Source organism: Piliocolobus tephrosceles, chromosome 5 (genome assembly GCF_002776525.5).
Source record: "Piliocolobus tephrosceles isolate RC106 chromosome 5, ASM277652v3, whole genome shotgun sequence".
Classification (NCBI taxonomy): domain Eukaryota; kingdom Metazoa; phylum Chordata; class Mammalia; order Primates; family Cercopithecidae; genus Piliocolobus; species Piliocolobus tephrosceles.
Window position 1 is genome coordinate 4,166,054 of NC_045438.1, and position 15,728 is coordinate 4,181,781.

The 15,728-nt window shown below is 39.5% G+C and overlaps 1 protein-coding gene across 2 annotated transcripts in view; it reads right to left on the bottom strand.

Moving 5' to 3' along the window:
* The window catches only part of SLC35F1 (solute carrier family 35 member F1), a 404,897-nt gene that overhangs the window by 38,070 nt on the left and 351,099 nt on the right, over window positions 1-15,728 (bottom strand). For both annotated transcript variants that reach the window (XM_023219009.3, XM_023219010.3), the window contains exon 4: window positions 8,039-8,198. In XM_023219009.3, coding sequence (XP_023074777.2) covers window positions 8,039-8,198 — 160 coding nt within the window. The remainder of the gene's footprint in view (window positions 1-8,038; window positions 8,199-15,728) is intronic.

Genomic DNA, 15,728 nt, shown 5'->3' on the forward strand with positions numbered 1-15,728 from the left:
CCCAGCTAGTTTTTTGTATTTTTTAGTAGAGACGGGGTTTCACTGTGTTGGCGAGGATGGTCTCGATCTCCTGACCTCGTGATCCGCCCGTCTCAGCCTCCCAAAGTGCTGGGATTACAGGCTTGAGCCACTGCGCCCGGCTATTTTGACATTTTTATAGAAGTTTGTTTATCTGTGCTCTAGACATGTTCTGATATAAAAAGGTTGCCTATGTTGACACAATTAGAAGTCTTCTCTAACTAAGAAAGAGATCAGTCTCTTCCAGATCACACCCTCTCTACAAAGCCCACTACCTTCTGTCCATGTATCAGATTTTCACTTACCAGATTTATACAAATATGAAGTGGCACAATCTCGGCTCAGTGCAACCTCTACCTCCCAGGTTCTAAGGGATTCTCCTGCCTCAGCCTCACGAGTAGCTAAGATTACAGGCACCGACCACCACATCCAGCTAATGTCTATGAATATATATGCTAATACATACACAAGTTATGTTGGTTTCAGGACATTTTCCAGCAGTTTAGTGAACATGGTGTAGAACAAACAGAAGCAGTATAAATTTCCACCCTCTGCTATTCAGGGAGGGAAGCGATAACAGAAGCCGTCAAGACTCCATTTTGACCATGGGCAAAATGTGTAACTTAGAAAATGAGAGTGAAAGGATTTATGGGTTGAAATTTTCAACTCCCCTGAGGTAAGTAACGTAAGAGTGTAAATATATGTAAATCACTATCACATTAACATTTTTTCATCAAAAATTCTTTTCGTTTTAAACTCAATTTTGGGCTGGGCATGGTGGCACACGCCTGTAATCCTAGCACTTTGGGAGGCCGAGGCAGGTGGATCACCTGAGGTCAGGAGTTTGAGACCAGTCTGGCCAACATGGCAAAACCTTGTCTCTACTAAAACTACAAAAATTAGCCAGATGTGGTGGTGGGTGCCTGTAATCCCAGCTACTTGGGAGGCTGAGGCAGAAGAATCCCTTAGAATCCAGGAGGTGGAGGTTGCAGTGAGCCGAGATTGTGCCACTTCACTCCAGCCTGGGGAAAGAGTGAAATTCTGTCTCAAAGAAATAAATAAATAAAAATAAACTCAATTTTGGTTGATTTAAAACAAAATAAATGCTTTGCCCAGGTATTTCCTAGAGTTGGGCAAACTTCCCACTCCAGGAAGTATGGAGCCAGGGAAGGAGGAGAGTAGAAATAAGCAGCTAGAATGGCCTCACTGGTGGGCTCTGTACCCAAGGGGTCTCTGGCTCTGTCCTGCATAAGTCAGCAGTGCAGGAGTTCAGCTCACCTGCAGCTCTGGGGCAGTGGAAGCTGAGGACGGAAAGGGTGCTTACTCCAGCGTGATTCTAAGGAAAGGACTCAACGATAGCTTAGCCCTGGATTTCCCGATGAGCCTGGGTTCTCACTGTTCAGTGGGGAGCACTGAGTGTTCTTTAGGTAGTGGCTTCACATCAGATAATCTGGGCAGGGCTTGTGGAAAGACTTTGGCATGTGGTCGCCTTGGAAGATTCTATCTCTAAATGGTGCCACGTTTTCTAAGGGAACTTCCTTTTCCTGTCAAGGATTGGAGAGAGAGGGGAAGAGACCCCGAAGGTAGCATTGTGCTGGAGTCATCTTCATGGGAATGGAGCTGATAATGGCATTTTGTGAGAGCTGGAAGTTCTCTTTGGGTTCATGGGGAGTTAGGCATCACTGCCTAGGAGATGAGCCGAGAACTTGAGGAGGCCCTAATGAGAAACCAGACTTGGTGAGAGGTCCCTGGGCAGATCTTTTAGGAAAATTAAGGTTGCTGTGACAGAATGTGAAATCTTTGGCAACCTGATTAATCTTTTTTATGTGTCAACTATAAAATAATGACAAACGTTCAATTTTAAGTAGTTCATCTGAAGAATGACCCATAAAATAGAAGGTATCTATAACTAAAATTGTAAAGTTATAATGAACATGATCCAGTCTCTTTTCACTCAGAAGACATTTTAGAGCCTTGTGATGACATGGGGTCATTGTTACGAATATCAGTTACTGTCGTACTAGTGAAGTGTGGAGGTGCTGCATAATGTAATTCTTGGTTAATAAAATTAATTTTATAGAATGAATTGAATAAAGCTAAATCACAATGAAATATTTTAATAGAAATTAGGGAAGCATCAATCTACCTTTTAAAAGTCCTAAAAAGAGGATACTACTATTTCAGTGAATAGTCTCACCAATATTTTTCAAACGCCACACGGTTATGGCCTCTTCTGTTAACTAGCCTTTGGCTGTAAGAAATATACTCATCGGTACTTTGAGTTTTCACCAATTCAATAATAATTATTGATCATCACAACACAATTTTGTGTAACCACAAGTTCACAAGTATTTTCTAAGTTATCACTAACAAAAAGATTAAATATTATTTATTATAATTTGCTGATAATTATATGTGTCAGTTTTTAAGTCATTTGAAAGTAGTACATATACATGTAACATACATTAAAATTTAGTTAATTAAACATAATTAAATTAACCAGAACATAATTTTATCCAATTATATTATATAATGAAGTGTTTGATATAATAAAAAGTATGGGTACTAAGACTAATATTTTGTGTCTAAAATTTGTATCTAGTTAACTGGAAATTATCACATATTACATTAATACTATATAAAATATTAATATAGTTTATGTACTGTTAATGCAGTAGATACCTGACATGGTGATAGCCATTTTTGCACAATGTTCATGGGCAAAGTTATGCTAGAACATCTGTCATTTATGTGTGTATAAAACCACAATAGGTGATAATGATTTATAAATTTTGGGTAAATGGACACATTTAAAATTATGAAATGTCTGCCCAAACCGATAGTTCTCTCCCTCCTCTAAATTTCACAGCAATGGTATCTGTCTATGGCACCCACCATATTCCACTCCTTGTCTGTTACTTGTTAACTTGTGTATCTCATCTCCTCGCAGCCACCTGTTCTCTTACAAATCATGGTTGAAGGGCAGGGACTATGGCTCACTCAGCTGTATATTCTGTGTGGTCTCTAGCATGGACCCTGGAGCATTATACATGCTCAATAAAAAGCTACATGAATTGAGCTGACTGAACAGGTCTTAATACATCCTATGATAAATGTTTTCAGTGAGAACAGCTTTCAATGTATTGGTAGAGTTGGGTCTGATCACATCTCTATCACTTACTAGCTGTGTAATACTGGGCAAACTACAGAGTCTTTCTAACTTCAGTCTCCTTATCTTAAAATTAGGTTACTGTGAGAATAAAATAAAATATGACATGTAAAATGCTTAGCATTGTATCTGACACTTAGTAAGTGTTCACTAAATGGTAGTTTAAAAAAGTGAATGCATTATTTCCTGGACCACCTGTCTCTTTGGGTTGGGCATTTCTCATTGTGGATTGCTCCTTGATTCTAACCAACCTAGTCATAATTGCTTTGCAAAAACTGGCTTTTCTTATTAGATTTTTGTTTAAGTACTAGAAATATCATGTTTGGAGACATGTTAGCGTATGTGTGGTGGTGGGAGGAAAAAGGAAGGTTATTTGAAATCATGACTTACCACTAGGACAAGAAATAAATGGTGAGTTGTACTATTCTAGAGTGTTGAAAGACTGTTAGTGCCGTTCCTGAAAATGTATCCATTCCATTGAACACATCTGCCTCTCAAATAGGGAGAACCAATTATCTCGTTTTCCTGGGACTCTGTTGGTTTTAGCACTAAAAGTTCCACATCTGGGGAACTTCTCCATTCTGGGCAATCTAGGGCAGTCACTTACACTAATTGACTATGATAAAACATCTTTACATTTGTTACAGAAGTCACAGTTATGGAAAAAGAAGGACTAAGTGTTATAGCAGAAAGAATAATGGCTAAATTTCACATCTGGGCCACGTAATTTGGTGATGGTATGCCCTTAAACATATTGCTTATCTTCTCTGAGGCTTGATTTCTTCAGCTGCAAGAATGACAATAAAAATTCTTTGCATAGTTAGGAGGATTAAATGAAATAATCTGTATTAAAGTATCTGGTACCTGTGGGCACTCAATAAAAAATGTCATTTTTACTTGATTGTGTTTGGTTACCTGGCTCCTTGAAAATATTTTCTTTTCCTTGAAATGAATATAAAATTAAGTGTAATAAAAAATTATTGTTGGCATCTAATATCTTTGATAAATGAACTAAAAGATGCAATAAATGTATTGTGTTAGAAAGAGGATATTTTGAAGGGCAAGAAGGATATTTCATAACAAGGAGTTACTTTGATTAGGTTTTATCTTAATCTTATTACCTTCTAACCTTGCCTTTTATATCCATTAAGTTTTCCCAGGCAAGTAGAGAACTCCTGGTGCTGAATCTTTTCGACTTTACTAAGTCATTTTTGCACACTCCAATACATCTATAATATTTATAATATTCTCAGAAGCCACTTCCATTGCCTGTTAATTGCCCCGCACATCAGTAAATGCAGAGATGATCTTTCAGAGGAGGCCTATACTGCTGACATGGAGCCAAGGTGACAAAGAGAATACACGTATTAAGACCACTGATTTTTTACCAGTAAGCTTGGAGAAGACATTTCCTTCAGGTGAGCTCAAAGGGCGTCCTATAGTGGGTGATCAGTTGTACACGTGACACACATAGAATGAGAACATAAGTGCTGTTTGCATCCTTCCCACCACATATACCACTCTCTAGTCTCTAAGGCAGAGTCTTCCGGGCTGGGGACTAGGGTGCTTTCTTTCTACCTCTGTCTAGAGTGGGAAAACTTGCTGGTCAAGTTTCAACAAAAGCCCTATTCCTGGCACATCATTCTGTGCCCCGAAACATATTTTGTACATGAAGTACTTAATGCCATCTAAGAAGTTTCCTTCAGTCAGACTTAAATCAAAACAAGTAATTCCTGGATAGCTAATGAAGAAACATGCTGACAAAGTAGAATTAAAGCAATTGCTTTAATTATAATGAAGTCAAAGAAACTTTGAAAGGGCCAACATCAACGTGCCTGGAGACAGAATTGTCAAAATTTCAAATGAAGATGAAACATAGATTAAGCATTATAAAAAGGATGAAGTTAGACAGTCTTTTTTCCTGTGCAAAACTGTTGATACAGTGATGATAACTGTATTATTATTATTCTGATTTTTTTGAGATAGAGTCTTGGTCTGTTGCCCAGGTTAGAATGCAGTGGTGCAATCACAGCCCACTATAACCTTAAACTCCTGGGCTCAAGCGATCCTCCCGCCTCAGCCTCCCAAGTGGCAGGACTATAGGTGCACACCACCATGCTGGCTAATTTTTTCTGTAGAGATGAGGTCTCACTATGTTGCCCAGGCTGATCTCGAACTCCTGGCCTCAAGTGACCCTCCTGCCTTGGCCTCTTGAGTGGCTAGGATTTCTGAATGTGCTTGGCCTGGTGATGACATTTTATATGGACTTGGATGCCTGACTTATGTTCTGGTGATTACCTGCAGTATTTTAGAAAAGTTTTGTGACCCTGGCTGATAAATGCAATTGAACCAACTCTGCCATAGAGGTGAAAAAAAGGAATAGTTTTGATAATGATATATAACAATTTTAGGATTCTACTGACCTCAAAACCAGTGGGTTTTTTTTTCTTTAAAAAAATATGTTCTCTGTGATAGCTTAAATTGCTGTCTACTTTAATATTTTTATAGAGGCAGAGCATGTCCAATCATAATTTTATAAAATGAGTCCTTGGATCCTATATCTGGGCTGGTCTTAAAACATCACTCTATGTACTTGGGCACCATTTCAATAGCACAGAAAGTGCTCCACAATGATAAAGATTAATTCTGTTAACACTGATGCTTTGTATATTACAAAAGCAATGATGCTGGGGGACTTAAACAGATTCACATGCAGAAACCAAATTCCACTCCAGTATGTTTTAGCCACATCTACATTGTTTTTTAAAAATGACACTTTGGAAAGACTCTCAAATGGACTTACTTTATTTTTCTTAAGTAGTTTTGCTTCTTTTCTAGCGCTTCATTTAAAATCAAAACAACATTTTTTACAGGATTAATGAATACAATCTAGTGAAATCAATTCAAATTAGCTTAACATTCTAGGCTTAAATGTTCATCTTTATAGTTGACTATCGAATGCAAGATGATAGCCAAGATGAATGGCTGGGGTTCATGAAGGCAGAGTTTTTATAACTAAGGGTACTTGTTTCTGCTTAGCCTGTGTTTACACAGTGTGTGGAAAACTGAGAAAGTGTAACTAAATTATGATTTTAGGCTGGCTGTAGTGGCTTATGCCTATAACCTTGGCACTTTGGGAGGCCGAGGCCAGTGAAGCACTTGACGTCAAGAGTTCAAGACCAGCCTGGCCAATGTGGTGAAAACCCGTCTCTACTAAAAATACAAGAATTAGCTCGGCGTGGTGGCAGGTGCCTGTAATCCCAGCTACTTGGGAGGCTGGGGCAGGGGAATCGCTTGAACCTGGGAGGTGGAGGTTGCAGTGAGCTGAAATTATGCCACTGCACTCCAGCCTGGGTGACAGAGCAGGACTCTGTCTCAAGAAAAAAAAAAAAAAAATATATATATATATATATATATATATATACACACACATATATGATTTTAGAACAACTGGCCACATTGTATAAGACAAAAATATTATCTGGTCTGAAAAGATTATTCATATCAACATTACTACACGCATATAGCATAATATTGGCCCTTTCATATGACATCTATTGATATGTTATGGAACCAGTGTTTCATAGAAGAGAATCTGGGAAACACCGAGGTTTCCAGATTTCTATTGAAGTGGGGACCGATGGTGTTGTGTAGGTGGTATGGATGTGTGAGGCTGAGGTTGTCTCTCTTTTGTTCTATGTTGTGTCTTCACCTCCCAGCAACATGGGACAGAGAAGGAGGCCTGCCCTGGAGGCCAGGGGCCTTGTGTTCCAGTGTCTGCTTTGTCAGCTCTGTGACTTGGGCAACTCACTTGGTTTGGATGCACCTTGGTGTTCACATATGTCAATCATAAACGAGCTGAACAAGGTCCTTTTCAGTTACAAAGTTCTATGGTGCAACATACATCACATCGTTTCAGAGACTTCATGTGACCTTGTCTCATAAAGACAAATGGTCCACTTTTGACTCTTTATCATCCAATTTCCTAGAAGAAAGGGCAATTCCAAGAACTATAGAAAAGTGGGTACTTTCTATCCCATTTCTAATGTTAACAAAGGAGGTCATTTTTTTTTTCTGTTCCAAAAACCCTTCTGTAGCAAAAATTTTGGTACATTTTAAAGAACTCCAATGCTTTAAAAAGGGTCTTCTGGAAACCACCCTGGCTCAGGGCTCCCCCAGCAGATTCACAGCAATTTGATGAGTGAATCATGCAGCTTTACCTTGTGGGTTTATAAACTCTAATTGATACCAATAACCCCTCCTTGTAAAACAAATTAAAAACTTTGTGTGAGGAGACAGAACTTAACTCTCCCCACTAAAATTATGGAGCACTCTTAACTAGTCCTCAAACTTTATTTACTTGTGGGCCTATAAACCAACCTTCACCCAGTAGTTTGAAAGCTCAGTCTTTCTCTGGCTTGACAGAGAAAGGTTTGGGGGTGGGGAAATGTGTGGAAGGCCCTGTGACTCAGGAGTGAATTAACTCATTACCACCAACTCTACAAAGGACCAGGGCTTGGGCCAGGTAGCTGGTTCAGGAATGGATTGACCTCCAAAACATCTTCTTGGTAGGTCATGACTCTCAGTTTTACACACTGTCTGCATGTTTCTGAATGGATGCAGAAAGGGCATGAAAGCTGTATTTTGCATCCTCATTCACTCAAGAAACATGCATTAAGCACCTCCCGTGTGCCCCGTTTCAGGTGTGGGGGCAACAAACATGAACAGGACACAAACAGTGGGAAATCCAGGTTCCTAAGGTCCTTGTTTTCACCCAACTATGAACATTCCATGTCTTGTCTTGGCCTCACTGGCAGAGGTAAGGAACCTGGTGAACATCCGAAGACTCACCTGCTCCCTGATGCCTTCCCACAAGCACATCTGCTCCCACCATGCAGCCCATTCCCAGGATGCAGACGACGATGCCGATGAAATGCACAGCCTTGTACCGGATCAGCAGGAAGAACCAGGAGAGCAAAATCACGACTGGGATCACAAAACAGTCCAGGAGCTATTGGGAGGGATGAAGGTAAACAACAACAAGAGGTTCAAGAGGAAGCTTTCCATGTAAAAGGGAAAAGTAATTTAGTTCTGCAGAAAGGGTTCTGTCTTTCCCCTGAACCTGAGATTTTGTGTAGACTCAGGCTTGATGTAGTTAAAACAGAATCTGAAATAAATGGAAATTAGCTTTATTTATTTACTTAATTGTAAACATCCCCCAGACTTTAAGGGAAAGGGGAGAAAGCAAACTGATAAGACAGGCTGGTGGTGAAGAGTCTCCTGCCTCCAGGTGCTGGGGCAACTCTGCCTCCTGTCTTCAGAGCCCGGCCATGCTCCACGGGAACACCTTTGGTTTGGGGAGAGTATACCCGGCCTTTTTACACTGTCCCCCTATTTTACGAGAACGTCTGGGAATAGGAGGTGAGGGTGCAGAGGTCTTATAATTTTTTTTTTTTTTTTTTTTTGAGACGGAGTCTCCCTCTGTCACCCAGGCTGGAGTGCAGTGGCCGGATCTCAGCTCACTGCAAGCTCCGCCTCCCGGGTTTATGCCATTCTCCTGCCTCAGCCTCCCGAGTAGCTGGGCCTACAGGTGCCCTCTACGTCGCCCGGCTAGCTTTTTGTATTTTTTTTTTAGTAGAGACGGGGTTTCACCGTGTTAGCCAGGATGGTCTCGATCTCCTGACCTCGCGATCCACCCGTCTCGGCCTCCCAAAGTGCTGGGATTACAGGCTTGAGCCACTGCGCCCGGACTCTGTGCTTTATAAATTATTAGAAATTAGACAAAAGTTGAATTTAATTTCTCCTGGACAGCTGTCTTCCTGCTACCAGTAAAAATTGATCTGTTCTTGTCATTTCACTCTTAAAATAAAAAAGTGCTCTAAATATAAATGCAAATTTATGAGTCTCAAAAGTAGAAATACTTAAAAGAACTATTAGAAAAAAATTTTTAAAGCAAGTTGAATAGAGTATAGCAAAAAAATTTGATTTTTTTTTTATATATTTTGTACAAATAGTGAGATTCCATCTGACAGGTAAGTCCGAGGAGTTGATAGAGAATTTGCCCCAATTATGTGGAGAGATAATGTGGTGAAATGAGAAGACCCCTGTGCTAGGAGTCAGAAGACCTGAATTTGAGTACAAATCCTCATCTACAGCTGTGTGACCTTGGGCAAATCACAAACTCAGAAGCTTCAAATTTCTGTTAGTAAAATGAAGATAACAACTTTCCCCAAAGATCAGTATGAACCTCAGAGACACTACACATGAAAGTAATTCTTAAATCACGAGGCCCTCATTGCTGGTCTATAACCCTGCTTTCAAACACATGCTTTGGGCTCCATGGAACTAATTCAGACTCTACCACACTGTGGTAAGACCTCTGGATACACTATCCAAGACAGGGTCTCTCTTAGACAAAGTGATGCCACACAGAACTGCAAGTTCCTTGTACCACATGAGGAACTTGTGATTTGTCCAACCACCCAGTGTATCTCCTTGCTGGAATTCTGAACAAGTGGCCCCTACCACCCAGCTGCCAGTACAGGGCAGTGATCCTCAATACTTCACTTTCATTGCCTATATCCTATTGATTGCCAAATTCTGCCAATTTAATCTTCCAAACATCTCTCAAATCTACTCATGCCACCCTCTCCCACTTCTGCCACCTGGACTGAGCTAACATCCTCTGCTACATGGAACAAGCCTCTCCTTCCTGCCCCAGGGCCTTCACTTATGTACACCCCTCCTTCTGGAGTGCTCCACTGCTGGAACTTCCTCCTCCTTTTCCTTCAGGCCTGCACTTGTTAAGTTGCCTCCTCAGGAAAGCCTCTTAGATCCCCAAGCTAGGTCGAGTCCTGTTTGATGCTTTTGTTGAACCCTGTACTTCTCCTCTGTAGTTCCAGTTGTAATAGTACTTAATTAGTACACGATTATTGGCATCAGAACACTGCTGGGATTAGGAGGAGTATTCAATAAGAGTTATTGAGCAAATATATACAAAGATTTTTAATGATCAGAAACATCAAAATAGAGTCTCCAAGATTCACTGAAGGCTGGAAAAATTTTGTGTATTTGCAAAGCATCCCTGAACATCGGAGTGGCTTCTTGGCACTGCAAATAGCATGCTGAATCCCCTCTATCCCCAAAGCTTTTTGTGACCTGGACAGATGCTCGTGTTTCTCTGTGCACTGGTCTTCTCCTCTGCAAAATGAAACAAGCACTCAGAATAGTAAGCTATCCCCAGGGTTGCTGAGATGATAAGGTGAGGAAGGACCATGTGAATGCTAAAGTAGCACTGTGATGGCTAGGGGCTGAGCCCAAAGGTCACAGCACTCTTGGAGGGGCTATAGGAAGGAGGTGGTGGCAGGTAGGATTTTACTACAGCACACAGTTGCTCACTGCAGTTAACTAGCAATGTAAGTTAATGATGTGGTAATATGCTCTAAGGTAGGTTTCGCAGCTAGCCTCAGATGCTATTTAAGTATATTAGGAAATTTCAGTTTGCCATTGAAAACTGTTCACTGGGCATAAAACAGTTGGTGTTTTGTGTTAAAACTTAAAAATGATTGAATCAAGTTGAAATATTTAGCTGCACACTACAGAATTAGGGTTTCATGATCTGGCTGGAAGCCCTTGGTCAGCGGAGCTGAAAGCCTCTATTCCTGAATTATTGAGAGCAAGCTAGGCCATCATCCAATCTTTGAGGAGGGCTGAAGTGAGCTTTTAAGTTCTCAGTGTCATTAGAAAACCCAAAGCACTTGATGAGTCCTGAGATCTATTCCCCTAATGGTTTGAGTTGGAAAATCCTTATTTGTAAGTGTCAGGTGGTTCTGTGGGTAAGTGCAAACTTTTAGAAAGAAGAGAAGGGAAAGAAGAATATAATCATAATTTTTCTTAAAGAAGGATACAATAAAGCCAGGGTTTCTGGGGTATCTGAGGAGAGAAGCTTGGTGCTTATGATAGAGTGGGGCCTCAGTAATTGGTGGCTGAATAAATCAATGAATGGTCAGACATGTGGTATCACTGACCATGAGAAGGGACATTAGAGATATTCAAGGTTGCTACTGGCATTTAGGGTGGGACAATTCATTTTGCAAGATTGTCTCATGTTCTCTGCAGGGCAGTTAGCATTGCTGGGTCTTGACCATTAAACATTCTACACATTTGCAAAGGCCCCTGGAGGGCAGTCTCTCCCCAGTTTAGAATCACCAAGACCCCTTTATTTAACAGTTGAGGATTCCTAAGTCCCGAGAGGTGAAATGATGTGCTCAAGGTCACACAAATTGTTAGAATCAGCAGAAATTGTGTCATAATAATTTTTTGAACAATGTTTTAATGAAGGTCAATGACAGGAATATTTAATTGCTACAGCTAAAGGTCTCACCATGGCATCTGTAACTATTGAGGAGAAACTGGCAGCTGCTCTTACTAAACAGGCTATTCTTTTTAGTGATTTTTGCCTTCAGCTTTCCCCTCGTGGTCATATAACATAAAACATACTGACAAAATAATTTTCCAATAGTTTTCTCCTAGCTTAATTCCTTGGCTAAGTGGTTGTTAGAGTGGTAGAAAAGAGAAGCATTATAACTGAAACTGTTAAAAAAGAAAAGCAACAAACAAAACTCCTCTTCTGATTGCCATCAATCTTTTCAGTAGATTTAACTTTCTTTGCATACATCTCTGAATCTAAAAAGAAATTATAAAATATCCATACGAAAAAATAAACAAATATTATTTTATAACCATCTTATGCTCTGAAAAATCTCCAAGGACATTAAAAATACTTTAATGGAAAAGTGAAGTGTTTATTACTCTTAGATTTACATAGCATCCTTTTTCCCCCCTAAGAATTTAAACGAATTTCATTCTCCTTATGCCTTGAATCCTCAGGCAACACATGCCAGAGGTGTCTACGATTCTGTTTTCTAATTTTATAGAGACGGCTGAGCACGGTGGCTCACACCTGTAATCCCAGCACTTTGGGAGGCCAAGGCAGGAGGATCACTTGAGGTCAGGAGTTCGAGACCAGCCTGGCCAATATGGAGAAACCCTGTCTCTACTAAAAATACAAAAATTAGCCAGGCATGATGGTGTGTGCCTGTAATTCAAGCTACTTGGGAGGCTGAGGCAGGAGAATCGCTTGAACCTGAGAGGCAGAGGTTGCAATAAGCTGAGATTGTGCCACTGAATTCCACCCTGGGCAACAGAGTGCGATTCTGTCTTCAAACCAAACCAAACCAAACCAAACAAACAAAAAGACAGAGACACGGAGGCACACAGTACACAATGGCTTGGGGCAAAGTCTCTGAAGTCATGGTGATAGCAGGATTATTATTTGAACCTTGTAGTTGTTTTTAAATTTTATTTTCTAAATAGAGATGAGGTCTCATTAAATTGCCCAGGCTCATCCCAATCTCCTGGGCTCAAGCAATCCTCCTGCCTCAGTCTCCCAAAGTGCTAGGATTACAGGCATGAGCCACTGCACCCAGCTTGAACCTTGTCATTTTAAATAACATTTACAGTTGGTTGCATTAAGTTTACACTTACAGTTTGTAAAAACTATTATGTTATTTTTATGGTAGACAAAGTGAATCTTCACAACAGCCCTTTAAGGGAGTTATGACTGTATCTACTTTATAAATAAGGGAACTGACAGTCTAAGAGAAAAGCAAATTAGTATTAGAATTGGGGCTAAAATACTAGCATCTGGACTCCTAGATTAGAGTTCAAGTGCAGCTTCCAGAAGTTATTTAAATAAAAGAGGTTCATGTTGACATTACTTTTAAGACAACAGAAGAAAGTCAACATTAAGTAGCATTCAAATTTTAAAAATATGTGTATGTACAGGAAGACTGAAGCATCATTTAATTCCCCTCTCTCTGCCTACCTCCTTTTCTTTTCCACTCCAGCTGATCTGACCATCTTATCACTGCACCTTTCTCTGCAGCCTTTAATCACATTTGGTTATGCCCTCTCCTGCACACACGCATCCCATCCCTCCCTTCCTGCCAAAATCAACTTGAGCTTCTCTCTGGACTTCTATGGATGCTCCCTCCCTTTGCCAGCACTCCGCAGACCCCTTAACTTGGCTTCAGACACCCACGCTTCTGAAAGTGTGCTCATCATGATGCACACAGCGCCCCCAAACATGGTCATGAAGCTGCCCCAGTAGTGGACGGTCTCATGAAGATGGAACATTTTCTGAGTGTCTGTGAGATCTGCCTTCAGGCTGCAAACCCTCTTTACAGCTGGTGGGTCTCCCCAATTGTATCCCGGTTTTACAGAATATTTTACAAGTCTTTGGTCCACAAGAGTTCACAGTTCTATGTCTGGGATGCAGGAAGAGGCACAGGCTGCGGAGCAGTAATATGGGATGCGGATTGGGGGGCTGTCTCCCCTTAACAACCCTACCAGTGGCTTTGGGCAACCATTGGCACACCCCAGCTCCAGAGGGGTGGGATAGAGGGAGCTAGGAAAAGCAGAGAGAGGAAGTCCTGTGGGTCATCAGTGCTTCTGCCTCACAGCCATCCTCCCTTCAATATCCAAGGGAACCTCACCCTCTTCTCTGTTTCCCTGGCTCTTTCCTGCAACGCCCCCTTGGAAGTCATGAGAGTTGAAGAATTAAAGGAAGGATAAAGCCAGAAAAAGTTTATTCTTCATTCAGCTGACATTTATTGAGCATTTACCAAAGCCCAAAGCCCCTAGCCCCTGTGTGCATTCCTATCAATTTGTACATTATCTTTTTATTGCCAATTTATATCAAATATAAACTTTTATAATTGTTTTAAATTTGTTATGTGATTACTGATAAAGCAAAACTTTTTCTTTCTATTGAATTATTAGTATTATTACTGATATATAAAATATCTTTATATATTATTAAGACTATTAGACCTTTATCATATTTGCTGAAAATATTTTTATAGCTTTAAAAAATTATGGGTTTAAATATTTATTTATAAGCTCATTTTAAAAAAATCTTCTTCTCTCTCCCCAAATCAGAGAAGTAGTCATCTATGGTAAGTCATCCATGTGTTCTTTTACTTACTTATTCCTTTTTTAACATTTAAAATAGTAATTCATCTGGACTATTTTGTTGCATGAAATTAAATTAATAGCTAATTTAGTTTCTTATTACAGTCCACTTTCTCACTGCATTTGTTGAATAATCAGTCTCTTTCTTGTTGCTCTGCAATATTTTCTCTATAGTATATTTTATATATATTAAAATCCATTTTCGGGCCATGTTATATACCATACTACCAACAGTATCATGTTGCTTTAATTGCTGTAGCTTTACAAATGCATTTTTAATGTCTTCTAAGGCAAATTGGTTTTCATTACTCATTGTTCAAAAAATTATCTTAGCTATTCTCATCTGTTTTTCCTTCCAGATGAAATTTACTGCCGTATTTTTTAATCTTCAACATCCCTCCCCCTCTTAAAAAATCCCCAGAGATTTCAAAGAGCTTTTACATCCATTATGTCATTGTCAAATGTTAAATGAAGGCTTTGGGGGAAAATCTGTATCTTTCTCCAAACTCTTATGGAGTTTCAAATGAAATTTTGAATTTGGATATTTGTGTTTACTGCTGGAAAACATCATTTGGGTATAAATTACCCTTTTCAAAAAGAGCACAGTGATATTGATGTCAGATAAAAAAGATGGAGGGAATTTGTTAGAAAAATGAGATAGTCATATAGCACTTAAATGTTATACTTTAGCCTATTGTTAACTTTTCTGAGTTGATTTCGCAAAGTTCCATCAAATAATCTAGAGTAATAACAAATTTCACTGTACTTTCAAAAGAATGAGTAGCTTTGCCCAGAAGTGCAGGAAAAAGCCAGTAAGTTACTACTTTCCATAAAAGCAGGAAGTGTTTTCTTCTAAAAGATCAAATTTGTAACTTCAGTTTTACCTGTTCAAAGAATTACTTTAACTCATGAAAAAAATAATCAGAGTGTAATAAAGTTAGTACATTATGGTATCTTACGTTTTCTGACTTATATGTTCTGCAACATGGATGAAAATGACAAGGAAATCTAGGTAACTACGATGGGAAAACTGCTCTGCAAATTAAGAACAGTGATTTCAGGAAATCTCCATAGCATTCCCATTTTCTACTTACAAACCTAACAACTTGGCAATGCTTGTTTTTCTTCTTCAACTTACGGCTTTTAACTACCTTCAGAAAAGCTGAGTATGGTATTATGTTTCCATTCTAGTAAAATGTCTATTTAGAGACTGTCTTTTGTGTCTAAAATACTACCTGTTCTGTTTTTTTCTTTAATGTTGGATGCTGTGGTTCCAATCATTTAGTTTTCCTCTCTTCTTGGATTTAACTGGCAGAAAATAATAGCTTGATTCATTTGAAACTGCCATATTTGTAGGTCAAATTGGTTGTATTCTACATGGTTCACCTAAAAGACTCCAAGAACCAAATGGAGATCAAATAGCTGTATTAATTTTAAACCAGCTGTATTAATTTTAAATTGGAGAAGGCAGTGTTGCCTCCAGTCTCCCACTCCAATTTAACTTAGC